At 39.2% G+C, this 14574-nt stretch overlaps 2 protein-coding genes across 8 annotated transcripts in view; one reads left to right on the top strand and one right to left on the bottom strand.

The window, feature by feature from the left end:
• The window catches only part of RHOF (ras homolog family member F, filopodia associated), a 48608-nt gene extending 36274 nt beyond the window's left edge, over positions 1 to 12334 (top strand). For all 5 annotated transcript variants that reach the window (XM_073313497.2, XM_073313500.2, XM_073313501.2 and 2 more), the window contains 3 exons: positions 4111 to 4220; positions 8289 to 8423; positions 10486 to 12334. In XM_073313497.2, the coding sequence (XP_073169598.1) occupies positions 4111 to 4220; positions 8289 to 8423; positions 10486 to 10650 (410 nt within the window). In that variant the 3' untranslated portion in view covers positions 10651 to 12334. The remainder of the gene's footprint in view (positions 1 to 4110; positions 4221 to 8288; positions 8424 to 10485) is intronic.
• Positions 12335 to 12790: 456 nt separating this feature from the next.
• The window catches only part of TMEM120B (transmembrane protein 120B), a 41273-nt gene continuing 39489 nt past the window's right edge, over positions 12791 to 14574 (bottom strand). For all 3 annotated transcript variants that reach the window (XM_073313487.1, XM_073313489.2, XM_073313490.2), the window contains one exon: positions 12791 to 13622. In XM_073313487.1, coding sequence (XP_073169588.1) covers positions 13509 to 13622 — 114 coding nt within the window. In that variant the 3' untranslated portion in view covers positions 12791 to 13508. The remainder of the gene's footprint in view (positions 13623 to 14574) is intronic.

Here is a 14574-nt window from a genome sequence, read left to right as displayed (position 1 = left end):
AGTAACCTTACCGAGAAAAGGGTGTTTTCACACAGCTATTCTTGCATGTCATCATCCGGATGCAATGGTGAAAGCTGTGAAAGGGCAAGTCTTTGATAAGGTTTTGGATTTTTTTGTGTGCGACAGGATGATAAGAATTTGTTGCTTCTGCCATTTTGACAATTCCCATCACTGTGTTTGAGGGCAAGAAGAAAGGCATGTGTAGCTTATTTTTTGGATCTAACTGGATCCAGATTAATTAAGACACCACGATCCGGTCTCTCAAAATGTTATTTAATGTAATAGCTTCCTGTCAAACCTGGGGCATTGCAACAGGTTGAAATTCACAATCATCTGATTATTCATTGGCATAAGTTAAGAGATTTTACTCCACTTCCTAGAAGATAGTTGTCCATATTACACAGACCACCACCACAACTGACATTTAATTAGCCCTTTTGTTGTCCATATCAGTAGGAGGACCAAGGAATGAAAGAGGATTGACTATGAAAGTGGAATCTGCCATCCAGAGCTGGATGAAGCACATTGGTTTCATTGGATGTCCTTTTCCTGTTCCTAAAGTGTCATAGTTTTGTGGGTTTTTTTGGTTAATTAACATTTCCATAATATTTAAAAAGTTATTCAGGATGCAAAGTCATATTGTTGTCTGACAAAAGATTTCAAATGTGGAATTACTGGGCCTTGCAGCATCAAGGGGTCTGATGATGTAATCACCAAACCAAGATGTCTCAATTGGTGATGCCAGTGAGGTGTTGGCATGGATCCCTTCTGCAGCCAGCTTTCAGGCTGCTGCCTTCAACCTGCTGCACACACGGGATCTTTCCTGAGCCTGATCCCCTCTGCCTCCTGGATGTAGTTTCTTTTGATTGGTCACTCTGGGTAATATGGTGTCCTCTATGAGCTAGATATTGATTTGGGTTGCTGCCCCTCCCAGAGGGCTCTGCGGCCCAACCCTTCCCCTCATACTTGTTCTGGAAGCCAGGGGTGGAAGTCATCCAGCAGCTTAGTTACAATATGCACATCTCTGACCTCCTTCCCCAATTTCTTTATGGCAATAAAAAACACTAAAACATTTGGGGTATATCTACACTCTACTCATAGGGTGTGATTACAGCTTGAGTAGACATACCCAAGCTAAACCTGTACAAGCCCTCTGAGAACCCTGGGCAATTGTTTACGGGGCTACTCGGTGCTGAAGCACGCACTGCTACAGCTTCAACTTAGCTCGGCTCTGTCTACTCAAACTGCAGTCGCATCCTGTGAATACAGTATAAACAAACCCTTAGTTCCATCTTTCCTTCTTTCACAGAGGTTTTGTTATTTTGCTTTTTACAAAAAAGAGAAAGCACAGTAGCTCAGACAATAGGATTTCACATACAGGCAAACATTTCCTAGTCCACTATTCATCTACCACAACATAAGTGCTAAAGTATCTATATTTGCAATAGACAGAAATTGAAAGTGTCCCTCTTCCAATGTTGTTTAAGATCAGTTTCAGCCTTCTAAACCCATAACTATTTTTAGAACAACTCTGTAGCTGTTAATTTTGGCAGAGGTGAAGAGAAACAAATAAGCACTCTCCTGGAATCAGATCATGTTGTATTTCCATAAAGCATGTCCTTTCTAGCCTTCCCATCATGGTATGTCTATTTTAGCTTTTGCTATGCTCTGTATTTGCCATTCCTGAGATGTATGAAATACATAAGAAAACATGTTATGCCTCTGTAAATCTAGATTTCCTCATGTCTTTATCTGGTTATCTTAGTCTACCTTTAAAAATAAATACCTGGTTCTTCTCAACTCTCCCTCAACTTTGACTGTGAAGATGAAGCCATGTGATGTCACATCTGTCTGTTCTGTTTTTCATTATGGCACATTGGTTTTACACCATCCAAAGCAGTTCTTTTGAGATCCCTGGCATAGTTCATTAGACTAAGTGTTTTTGCTCTGTTCCAACTTGGGCCAGGTCATCATGACTTCGTAAAATGGAACATGCATCAATCTGCTTCACCAATTACAAGTTTTATGGCAAAGTAGCAGCAAATGAGTTGAGAGGCTGGAGTAGTTACTGTTGGTAATTTTATAACTGGCTACTAGAGGATAGCTTGATTTCATAAAGTTGCCTTTGTGGAGGCTAAGAGTAATAAACGTGAGTGAAAGAAGCACGTGTACAAACACACACATCCCAGCAATATTGCTTTACAACTAATTTCCCTCTCTTTTTTTTTTTCTCCTGAAATTTAATACAACTTTAGATCACCTAAGCAAAGCATTACATCCCCCCTCACCCCCGCCAAAAAAAAAAGGTGGTAAATCTGGTGCAAACAATTAGGTGGATTTCAGAAAATGAGAAGAATTAGAAATACAGTTGTTGCATGTTATATAAACACCTCAGAGCACAATAGATTCCTTAATTGTCTTATTTTGGGATTAAAAGTTTTAAGTTTCCAATTCTGCACTGTTTTGGTGTCTCTCCTCTGAAATACTAAATGCTTTTAACTCCACTGAAATTAACGGCTCTTGGCACTATGTAGACTTGGATCCTAACCCACCACCATCCCTTTATGCAAATAGTTGTGGCAAGCTGCATAATGAGTTATTTAGTAGGGAATCCTGTTACCAGCAGGAGTTAAATATTCAGGTGAAAGATTTGAATGCACTGTAGTGATATTGTTCTTTTTGTATCCATGCCCTTCTTGATCGCACCATACTTTGGAGTCAAGCATTTTGAGGACAATAAGAAGTGCAGGGCTTTGTGTTGAATACCATGATGCAACCGCTGTGTATTAGAAAGTATGTTGAGATAATGGTTAGCAGAGGAGTACGCTTTACGTAATGCTGATGCAAATATTTTATTTGTGATCCCCTTTGGGCAGGAATTGCCTCTGTGTTTTTGTATAGTATCAGGCACACATGGTGCTCAGTAAATATATGGAAATAATAATGCAGAAAGGATTGGCATCCCTGACTCACTTCTTGGAAAGTCAAAACTTCCTGCTGACATACCTGACACATGGGGCAGCACTCAAGTGGTCTCAACGTCTTTGCTGTCTTCTTAAACATCTGTTGGTGCCTTCTGGAACACTTTGAAAAAACATCCCATTGAAATATTGGCCTTTGATGAAACAGGATCTTTGATTTCTTAGTGCAACTGCCTCTGGTGCTGATTGGCCACCTCCAGACGCTTGCTCAGTGTGACATCACAATGCTCTGGTTTGAAGGTGACTGGTATGTCATAAATACAGGGAAATAAGCAGACCAGTTTTCTCATGTGAATGTGTGGGAATAGTAAAATGAATTCCCCACATGTCAAATTATTCCTAGAAGGAAAAAAGTTTAAAAACATTTCCAGGAGGCATTAGCAGCTCTGTAAGGCCCATTTCAGAGATCAGTAAAGACTGGCTTATGTTGCCCTGTGTCTTGTAAAATCAGCTGGTAGTAGTACTCTGCCGTATAGCTTTCTGAGGCCTGTACTCACTAATGGATCACAGTCCATCTGAGGGGTGGCAATTGTCATGCTCATTACCTCTCTCTGTTCACTGAGGCCAGTAAGAGAGGGGAATTTGTTATTTAAGACTTATTATGCTGCATTCACATCTGGCAAAAAGTAGGCATGTTTCCTACCCTCCATTGAACCCTGTATGTCAACAAGACCCTTGCCAATTTCACAGTTTTTAATCAGTAATAAGCTACCAGTCTAGACTCATGCATTTGTCTCTGCTAGTGAATGACAGTCCAGTCTTCATGTTTCAGATCCTGCAGCTTACGGATTTGTGTCCTGCTTAGTATCAAGCTGCAAAATATTGAACATTTAGACAAAAAATCCTTTTGCTTCATACTGAGATTTCACAAGGACTCAATTTTTATAGACCTTTTTACTATCAAGATGATGCTCTTAAACATATCTTCTTATACATTTTCAAACAAGGAACTCATCCTATTAAGGCCAATGATTTATTAAAAATGTTTACAATCTATGCAATTACTGTTTTTTAGACAAGACTGATACCACAGGCAATGGGAATGCATTTTAAAATATCTGTATTGTAATAGTGTAAAGAATGAGGTTTATTTTATCCAAAGCATAATCACTTTTTTCCTGTGTTTCAGGGCAGGAGGATTATGATCGGCTACGACCACTTTCATACCAGAATACAAACATGGTCTTAATTTGTTATGATGTTATGAACCCTACTAGCTATGATAATGTTTTAATTAAGGTAAGAGACCTCATAATTACTTGGCTTATTCATGTTAAATTTACTATGCTAGATGGGTGACAATGACTGATTTGTAACAATGCTTTTAGCAGCCTCACTCCCTAAGATTATAATTAATAAATGCACTGTTCATTTATCACCACACATCTAGCAATGGGCCTGAGACACAGTGCTGAGATCTGGATATGAGTTTCTCCAACATTTATGGGTGTTCGGATATCGGGATTGGGTTTATGGCCCTCTTAATTTCAATACAATATAAAAAATACAGAGAAACCAGAAGAGCAAAATCTAATTCTCCAGGAGTACCTCACATAAAGCTTGTCTTCTCTCCCTCACTTTTTATTCATATATTTTTGTTCTATTGTTATTTGCCCCAAAGAACTCTTACACCTGGCTTTTAATAACAAGTAATCCTATTTGTGAACCCCTGCTGCAAGGTTGACTGGGACCCCAGATCCAGAAGGCAGAAAATTCAAGGTCAATATCCTTGCTTGAGTTACTAAGAGAAATTTTTTACTATATAATTTAGTTTCAGTTCTGTGATTGATTAGATGTTTCAGCCTAAAGTTCTGTAAAGGGAGACTGTTGCATACTTAAGGCTCAAAATGTGACCTCCAGTGGATTGGACTGAAGAACTGATGGATCTAAAGGCAGAGGAGGCCTGGGATTACTTTAAATCAAAGCTGCAGAACCTATCGGAAGCCTGCATCCCAAGAAAGGGGAAAAAATTCATAGGCAGGGGTTGTAGACCAAGCTGGATGTGCAAGCATCTCAGAGAGGTGATTAAGAAAAAGCAGAAAGCATACAGGGAGTGGAAGATCAAAGGGATCAGCCAGGAAAGCTACCTTATTGAGGTCAGAACATGTAGGGATAAAGTAAGACAGGCTAAAAGTCAAGTTGAGTTGGACCGTGCAAAGGGAATTAAAACCAATAGTAAAAGGTTCTATAGCCATATAAATAAGAAGAAAACAAAGAAGAAGTGGGACCGTTACACACTGAGGATGGAGTGGAGGTCAAGGATAATCTAGGCATGGCCCAATATCTAAACAAATACTTTGCCTCAGTCTTTAATAAGGCTAAAAAGGATCTTAGGGATAATGGTAGCATGACAAATATTACCATATCTGAGGTAGAAGCGAAACTCAAACAGCTTAAAGGGACTAAATCGGGGGGCACAGATAATCTTCATCCAAGAATATTAAAGGAATTGGCACATGAAATTGCAAGACCATTAGCAAGAATTTTTAATGAATCTGTAAACTCAGGGGTTGTACCGTATGATTGGAGAATTGCTAACATAGTTCCTATTTTTAAGAAAGGGAAAAAAAAGTGATCCAGGTAACTACAGGCCTGTTAGTTTGACATCTGTAGTATGCAAGGTCTTGGAAAAAAATTTGAAGTAGTTAAGGACATTGAGGTTAATGGTAAATGGGACAAAATACTACATGGTTTTACAAAAGGTAGATCATGCCAAACCAACCTGATCTCCTTCTTTGAGAAAGTAACAGATTTTTTAGACAAAGGAAACGCAGTGGATCTAATTTACCTAGATTTCATTAAGGCATTTGATACTGTGCCACATGGGGAATTATTAGTTAAATTGGAAAAGATGGGGATCAATATGAAAACTGAAAGGTGGATAAGGAATTGGTTAACAGGGAGACTACAGCGGGTCCTACTGAAAGGTGAACTGTCAGGCTGGAGGGAGGTTACCAGTGGAGTTCCTCAGGGATCAGTTTTGCGACCAATCTTATTTAATCTTTTTATTTACTGACTTCGGCACAAAAAGTGGAAGTGTGCTAATAAAGTCTGCTGATGATACAAAGCTGGGAGGTATTGCCAATTTAGAGAGAGACCGGATATCATAAAGGAAGATTTGGATGACCTTGTAAACTGGAGTAATAGTAATAGGATGAAATTTAATAGTGAGAAGTGTAAGGTTATGCATTTAGGGATTAATAAGAATTTTAGTTATAAGCTGGGGACGCATCAATTAGAAGCAACGGAGGAGGAGAAGGACCTTGGAGTATTGATTGATCATAGGATGACTATGAGCCACCAATGTGATATGGCCGTGAAAAAAGCTAATGCGGTCTTGGGATGCATCAGGCGAAGTATTTCCAGTAGAGATAAGGAGGTTTAAGTACCATTATACAAGGCACTGGTTATATGATGGGATAACATGATTTTGGCAATTAATTGATCTTTAAATATTCATGGTAAATAGGCCCAATGGCCTGTGATGGGATGTTAGATGGGGTGGGATCTGAGTTACCCAAGAAAGAATTTTCTGTAGTATCTGGCTGGTGAATCTTGCCCACATGCTCACGGTTTAGCTGAAATTTCCTCCAGGGCAGGTTGGAAGAGGCTCTGGAGGTTTTTCGCCTTCCACTGTAGCATGGGGCACGTGTCACTTGCTGGAGGATTCTCTGCTCCTTGAAGCCTTTAAACCACAATTTGTGGACTTCAATAGCTCAGACATAGGTGAGAGGTTTTTCGCAGGAGTGGGTGGGTGAGATTCTGTGGCCTGCGTTGTGCAGGAGGTCAAACTAGATGATCATAATGGTCCCTTCTGACCTTAATATCTATGAATACAGCAACTGAAAGTGGTTGTACTCTGATGGAGAACGTCCTCTGGATCATAAATCTTTTTGTTAGTTCAAATCCACAGTTCCATCACTGACTTAATTTTTTTTTTTTTACAAATTAATTTAATTTAAAAAAAAATAAAAAGTGTCCACACTCTTGGTTTTCACTCTTTTGACTCTTCAGCAACACTGTCAGTGTATGCAGCTGTTCTTGCTGCCACGGTCCGTATATCTGTATAAATTGGAACAAAATTCTTGTTTTCAAAGTTTTAAGATGGTATTAAACATTCAAGAGTAAAACAAACAAAAAACCCCTCTCAGTATAATAGCGGTCAGTGTCCCTCTAATCTCTCTAAGCAGCATACACTCCATCTGTTTCAGAATATATGATGGGCTAGCTCTTCACTCCTTTAAAGGGTTTGGAATTTTACAATCTGTTTTCTAAGCAATTCTGAAATCAATAACAGTGAGATAACACTAGGTCTGAGTGTAATGGAGGTGAATTTGATTCTAAAATTAGTGATGTATGGTATTGGGTACAGGTGAGAGAGAGGTAGGCACCTCTTTATATCTTTGAATTTAGTATTTCTGCTCAGTATATGCGATGCTCCAAAGTGAAAGTTTTAAGACTAAAAACAGATAAATGAAACAAAGTAAGACTGGTCTGGATTCCGATCTTGTACCTGCTTTTAGAGGATTTATTCTGGATTTACACTAGTGTAAGTGAGCTCTTTGGGGGCAGGGATCATATCTTACCTATATGATTGTACAGTACCTGATGTTGATTGGGGATTTTAGGTGCTTTCATTATATAAATAATATAATATGTCTAGATGTGGCAGCTGCTCAGCTCTCAGAAAAAATTACTTCAGTTGGCTATTTTATTGAAAGCGTGCTCATTATGGGGCTAATCCTGCTTTCTTGAAGTCAATAGCAACATTTCGTTGTCCAGGATAGAAATGTTGGGTGCGCAAGGAATGCAAGTTGATGTCCTAAAGAAACTGCCAGCTTTTCCAATTGCTCTCTATCTCAATCTTCACTCATGTCCTAAAACACAATGTAGGAGATATAGCAATGATTTTCAACCTATTTACCATGGTGTTCTGTGGGCCACATCCAATACTACCTATATGGCCTTGAGGATGTCACATGGGCTGCAGCGGTGTGCTGATTGGGCTGCAAGCAGCCCGTGGGTTGAGAACCACTGAGATATAGGAAGGCCCATGTGAGTTAGCCCTCCACGAGCAGAGCAGAGTTTACCTCTGAGTACTTTAAGGAAAGGAGGGCCCTCACATATTTACAGGTCAGGTTGTGGTATATCTATAAATACTCACTTAAACAAAGAATATCCTACCCTGTTCCTAGCACTGGATACTTTCTACAATTTTGTTGTAAATTGAATGCTGATTTTGTTCCTAGGCATTGTCATTTTGATTTTTTTAAAAGTTTACCTAAATGTTTCATTTTCCACCATCAGTGGTATCCTGAAATAAGTCACTTCTGCCGTGGAGTCCCTCTAATACTTATCGGCTGCAAAACAGACCTTCGAAAGGATAAAGAACATTTACGTAAGCTCATGTCTTCTGAGCAGGAACCAATCACATATACCCAGGTAAAGATGATTGCAGTTAAGAGGTCTGTCCTTTGCCTGAGCAATAGGCACGTTTCCTGTAATATGGTATTATTACTCATGAATAGGAAGCACTGCCATGAAAATTTTGACACAAAAAGGAGCATCTCACCTCAAAAGTTAATTGCTTATTGATGCAAAATTTACCATTCAAGCACCACTTTGCAAACATTAACCAAGCCTCACAACACCCATGTTACGTAGGCAAGTCTCGCTATCCCCACTTTACGGATGGGGATAATTAGTCAGTGGTGGAGTGGCTTGTTCCTTGTCGCACAGGAAGCATCTAGAGAAATGAAGCTAGAACCTAGGTCCCTCCCTCCCTGTTCTCTCCTATAACATACGGTCACCCCTCCCGTTAAATTTTGCTGCTGTCTCAGTGACCTGTGAGTATTCTGTGTACAAGTTTGGGCAACAGCTTGATGTGTACCAAAATTTTGCAATATTAAAAAAGGAACTATTGCTGCATCAGTGTCAGAAATTACAGTGTTATTTCCAGTCAGTCAGAAACAAAAATGTCTATCACCTTGCGAAATTCTGCAGACAGTCTCCGTTGCATTTAGTGACTCTCTTCACCAATGTCAGGCACATGATCTTTTATTATTTAGTTCAGCTCAGGTGCTGCTCAGAGCCTTGATACTGTTATTTCCACAAGAAATTGTAGACATTTATGAAAGCTCCTTTCTAAGAAAATCTATCAGTATGGCTTAAAAAGACTGAGGGCTGGTCTCCACTCCAAGGAGATTGACACTGCTGCAATCGATGCAGCAGGGGTAGATTTATCGGGACGCAGAGCGCTCTCCGGTCAACCCCAGTACTCCAGCTCCCCAAGAAGGTTAAGATAAGTCGACAGGAGAGTGTCTCCTCTCGATGCAGCACAGTGAAGACACCGGGATAAGTTGACCTAAGCTATGTCGACTCCAGCTATGTTATTCACGTAGCTAGAGTAGCGTAACTTAGGTCAACTTATCCTGGTAGTTAAGACAATCCCCTAATTCAAACTGTTCAGACTCTTTACAACAATGTGGCAAACTAAAACTTTATACAGTAGCATTCAGATGTTCCTATGGGAGAGATCTTCCTTCAGCTCAAGATATGGAACTGCTGCTTTGGTCCCTAAATACCCTGGCTTCAGTCCCATCTTTGAGTGGATTCTTCACAGGCTTCTCTGACATATATAGATACAGTATACATTTCCAGATAGAGGTCAATCACCAACTGGATAACAGGTATATACCAGCAGTTTGCATTGTAGAAATGTAAATAATGTACAGAATTCTTATGGCTATTGGTTAGTAAGAAGCTTGTTTTGGGGGCAGTGTGCTTCCGGATTTCTTGTCTGTTATGCTCCATTTCCTCCTCCTTATTGAATGCCTTACATAAAACTGACCCATCCTTCTGGTTGAGTCATCTTCTGAAGCTCATCCACACTGTTCCTGGCTCAAGCAGAAGGGGCGGCTCATGCAACACAAGATGCTTCTAATGCTAAGAACGGAGTTTGGGATTCAAACACTGATCCTCCACCTCGGGAGCATGCTGACATCTGAAAGTGTAGAAATTTTATGTAAAATTGTGGTCAGGTCAATTTGATTGTCCTGTAAGAAGATATACTGTGGACCCAATTTTCAAATATGGGTCCTGACAGACTGGCTACACACCTAATTGCTAATTTGAGCATTCGGATATGGGTTCTGGAGGCTCTCTTTAGAGCCTAAACTTGAAAAAAGTTGGGCTTTAAACACACAACAAGGTAGGCAAAGCCTTAAGGAATCTCCACTGCATTGCACTTCCAAGCTGGTTTTTAGATTAAACTTTTTAAAATCAATAAAGTTGTTCTATAAGTGGAGCCCATTAATATATCATTATTAAATGTGTGTTTTCTGGTAGTGCTTAGGACCTAATACCACTTATTCCTTACCTCTACAAACAAAAGCATCTGCCTTCTTTTGCCTGACCCCATTGTATAAAGATCTCTTCGGAATTACTCACCTCTTCCCACTGTAACTCCAAGAACACTTCCATTTGTTACCTTCCTTTCTCCTAGGGTGAAGCAACTTGTCAGCAGATGAAGGCACAAGCTTATCTGGAGTGCTCAGCCAAGTGTCGAGAAAACATAGAGGATGTTTTTAAAGAAGCAACAAACATTGCACTGAATGCCATGAAAAAAGCTAAGCGCCGAAAAAAGAGGAAACGGTGTTCAATATTATGACAATCTAGACTACTGGGACTATAGAGGAGTTTGTTAAAATCTTGATACATGTATTACCAATAGTTTATTTTTATAATTTGTCTTTTTTCAGTACATTTATTCCTACTTTGATTTTATTTTTAAAATTTGATTTTGTAATAGTGTGCTTTTGTTGCACCTCATGTGAAGATTTCAAAGCTCTATCGATATTAGGTTGAGATAGATGGCTATGTATATCTGGATTTTGTTCCTGACTGTAAATGACTGTCACAGCCAGGTTCCAAATCCACTATCTTATTTATACACTGACAGTTTGACTGGCAGTCTTTATTGCTCATAGTTTTATTCTAGCACATAGGTGCTAGTACTTCTGGCTCTGATTTATTGGTCTTGTTCACTACTGAATTGACATGGAAAGGATAGAAATGGCTGCTTCTCTCAAAGAAAGACTGAAGTTAAATCAGAGCAGATGGTCAGATTCAGAAAGGATAAAAATCAAAGTTCTATATTGATGAGTTCTAATTATAATTACAAAGCAACAGCTCTATTAACCATTCTTCTCAGTGTAGCCTCAAGCAACTGCCCCAAACTATGTACATGTACTATTCTGCTGCAGCTTTATTAGAATGTCCACTTCGGAAAGCAGCTGTTTGGAAATCTGTTGTGTGGTCTCTCCAGATTGGATTGATGATAATAGAAAGTGTTTTACATCCTTCGTTATAGTCTACTCAGGAAACCGCTCAATGCTTTACCTCTGGCAGGTAACAGCAGCCACAATTTTGATACCCGGAGAGAGGATCTAATGTGCAATACAAGCAAAACTTATTTTAAAATAAACAAAAGTGCAATTTATTCAACACTGTGCGCTTGTATGATGTGTGGCAAATTGAGCTGTGCTACTTACATCTGTGTTAAGAATTACATGGTGAAATCATCCCTGCTGCCCCACAATGAATATTTTACCTTCAAGGACATCTAGTTAACAATGCATGCAAGTGTCCTAGTTGCTTCCCATTTAAGTGAGAGGAACCATCCCATTAAAATTAGCACCTGCACTCCAAGACTTTAAAGTCTTGCGAGAAATGTCTCTGTATGTGAGGTTGCTACAGCTGAAGATTTTTCACAATAATGTTACACTACAGAAATAGCATGTTTTAAAACTATATTTTACAGCAGAGGTTCTTTCTGAAATATGCCATGGTTTGGGCTGTAATATACAGTCCATCCTAGGGGAGAGTGGGTTGTGTTCATAGCATGTCAGCAAGTTATTTCTCTGTCTGAGAGGCTTACGTTTGCAGTTTTTGCCAGCATTCCTGCTAACAACCTGAAAAGTTCCAAAGCTCAGGTTATTAGGTTAGAAACATTAAGTTTCCGGTCTTATCTTCATTTGGTTGTGGATACAGCTAATAGAAAAATCCACCTTGGAGTGATCTGTTTCCTTTGTGTTGTATGCAAGTGGGATGCAGAGGTTTTGTTAACTTGGAATTGACCCCAGAACTAGCCTGCAAAAAAATCTAAGGACCATTAAGATTCACGGAGGCCTTTACATACCTCCAAGCTCAAAATGGAATAATCTGGGAATCCAAAACAAGCTTTGGACATTCTACTCATGTCTAGAGACAGACTGAACATGAAGGGAAGGAGGGAAAACCTCCATTGCTCTATTAAAAAAAAAAAAAAAGGGCAAAAGCTTATTCAGGAGCTACACAGCACTCATTAGATGGAAAAACATAGTAAGATGTGGATGTGTGTTTTCTTAGCAAAGAGAGATAAAAAAATTTTTACTGCAAAGCAAGCTATAGTATATAGGCAAAAATTCAGTATACAGTTCTCTAAAAAGCCTGAGTGACAAATATGGTAGTGCTCATTCTATTTACCTCATCCAGTGCACTAAGTGCCCCATAAACAACTATGTGGGTGAAACCAGACACACAGTTGCTATGCTCTCAAATGAATTACACAGAGGAAAATAATAAGACAAAAACACTATCACCTGTGGGTTAACGCTTTCCACAAATGAAATAAGGAGAAGGAGAAAACTGACGTAATTAGAGGCCTAAGTGCTGCAATTACAGCCTTTGGTCAGAGCCATTTTCAGAAGAACATGGTTTTGGAAAACAATGGTAAAGGCAACATTTAAAAGAAGGTCTTGAAACAGCTCTGTGTTGTACTATTTATTTCGTGCGTTTTTCAGGGCTGACCAGATTACCTGATCTCTAGCTGAATATCACCAGGCTTCCTGCAAACAAAGCCGATAACAAAACATAACATTTAAACCATTAGCTTAAAGTTTGTTCTTTAAATAGTTTTTTAAAAGTGTGCATAGCAGCATGGTACAAATATGGGCAAGTTTCACAGTACACACAGGTTAGCATAGGCCACTGAAAATGTAATGTTTTAATTAACAGTTTGAGAGATAAACATTAGGTCTGCATTACTGGTTGACCTAAAGCATTTTTAATGTTTTACTAATGTAGTACCTGGAATTTCAGAAATAAAATAGTGCTGGATCAAAAAAACCCAACCCAAAAACAAAACAAGAGATGAAGGTACAGAATTACAGTGAATATCACTTTCTCCCAAGACTGGTGTTTGTTCTGGCAAGTGCATGCCACATTACTGCCATATATACAAAGGAAAAACACAAAATGTGTTTTTATTAAATATACTTAAATAATAGGGCTGCAGAGCGGTGCTTGCATAATACTGTACAACAGTCTGTGCTGGGAGAGTTCACATTCTTAGCTTAACACGAACAGGATTTCTCCCAATGTTTGTTTGCAACATAGCTGCAGTTTACCAGGTTCAGTCTGATAAATTATTTGAGAGTGAAACGAAGAGAGATCCCACATTTTAGTGTCCACCATTGCAACCCAGTTTCACAGTTTCTTCATTTCGTCTTCGTTTTTCTGAAGCTTAGTGTGCACCACTTTTAAAGTAGTAAGAAAGTTTCCAAGGAAGAGCAGCAGAAATGTGAGAGCCAGTACAAAAACCTGGGTGTGGGGCAGAAAAGAAAACAACACACAAAAGTGAGTATCCATTTGTTAAGTCTTCTAATTATGACAGCAGTTCGATTTGAAGGGGTTTGTTTTTGTTTTGTTTTTTTAAAATGATAAGGAGGTCCTGGCCATAAGTGTAACACACATGCACAACCCCCACCCACAATCAGGCAAACTCTATACTTGCCTTAAAAAGTGAGTCACCATATATGAAAGTTGTAGACAAAACAACAGGTTTTCCCTTCAAAATGGGTTCAATTGAAGGGGGTTTATAGTCTTTCCATGCAATAGGATAAAGTCTGATATATTGGGTGTTTTCAAGCCCTGACTTCTATTGTCCTATTTTATAACCAACATTTGTCCTTATGTAAGTAAAGATAAGGAGGTAACCAAATCTCATGCCTCAGATTGTACACAGATCCCCATAGAATTTGGGAAGGCTGTCCTGGTCTCTGCCCCACCACCACAGCAAATCCTACAATTCTGTTAGCAGTAGTAGGGGCAAGGGGCACGTATAGAGGGAGACGATCCTAGTCCAATACACAGAACTCACATGTGGCTCAGTGGGTTATTCAGTTAGCAGGTGTATACTTTTATCATGATCATTTAAATGGGATTTTACAGCCTTTAACATTAAACAGTTTACTACTTTTGTACACAGATTATTTTTAAACTACTTCCCTGTATGGGAGATGTCATGGTCCAGTTCAACTACTCTGAAGTAAGTGGGGTTGTTCATGCTTATGCCAGGGCTATATTTAGTCCCAAGCCTCAGCATATGTAGGAACATTCATTAATATGAGAGGAACTACATGCATAATGAGAAGATATCAAGCTAACACTGGAGGGTGCGTCCCTCCTTTTTTACTAGGAAACAAAAGCTGAATGCTAGATTGTGTGATGGAGCTAGGGCATGGGGTCTGCGGAATTTTTAAAAAAAAAAAAA

This window comes from Lepidochelys kempii, chromosome 15 (genome assembly GCF_965140285.1).
Source record: "Lepidochelys kempii isolate rLepKem1 chromosome 15, rLepKem1.hap1, whole genome shotgun sequence".
NCBI classification, from domain to species: domain Eukaryota; kingdom Metazoa; phylum Chordata; order Testudines; family Cheloniidae; genus Lepidochelys; species Lepidochelys kempii.
The sequence above is the reverse complement of the archived record's forward strand: the minus strand, read 5'-3'. Positions and strand labels throughout refer to the sequence as shown.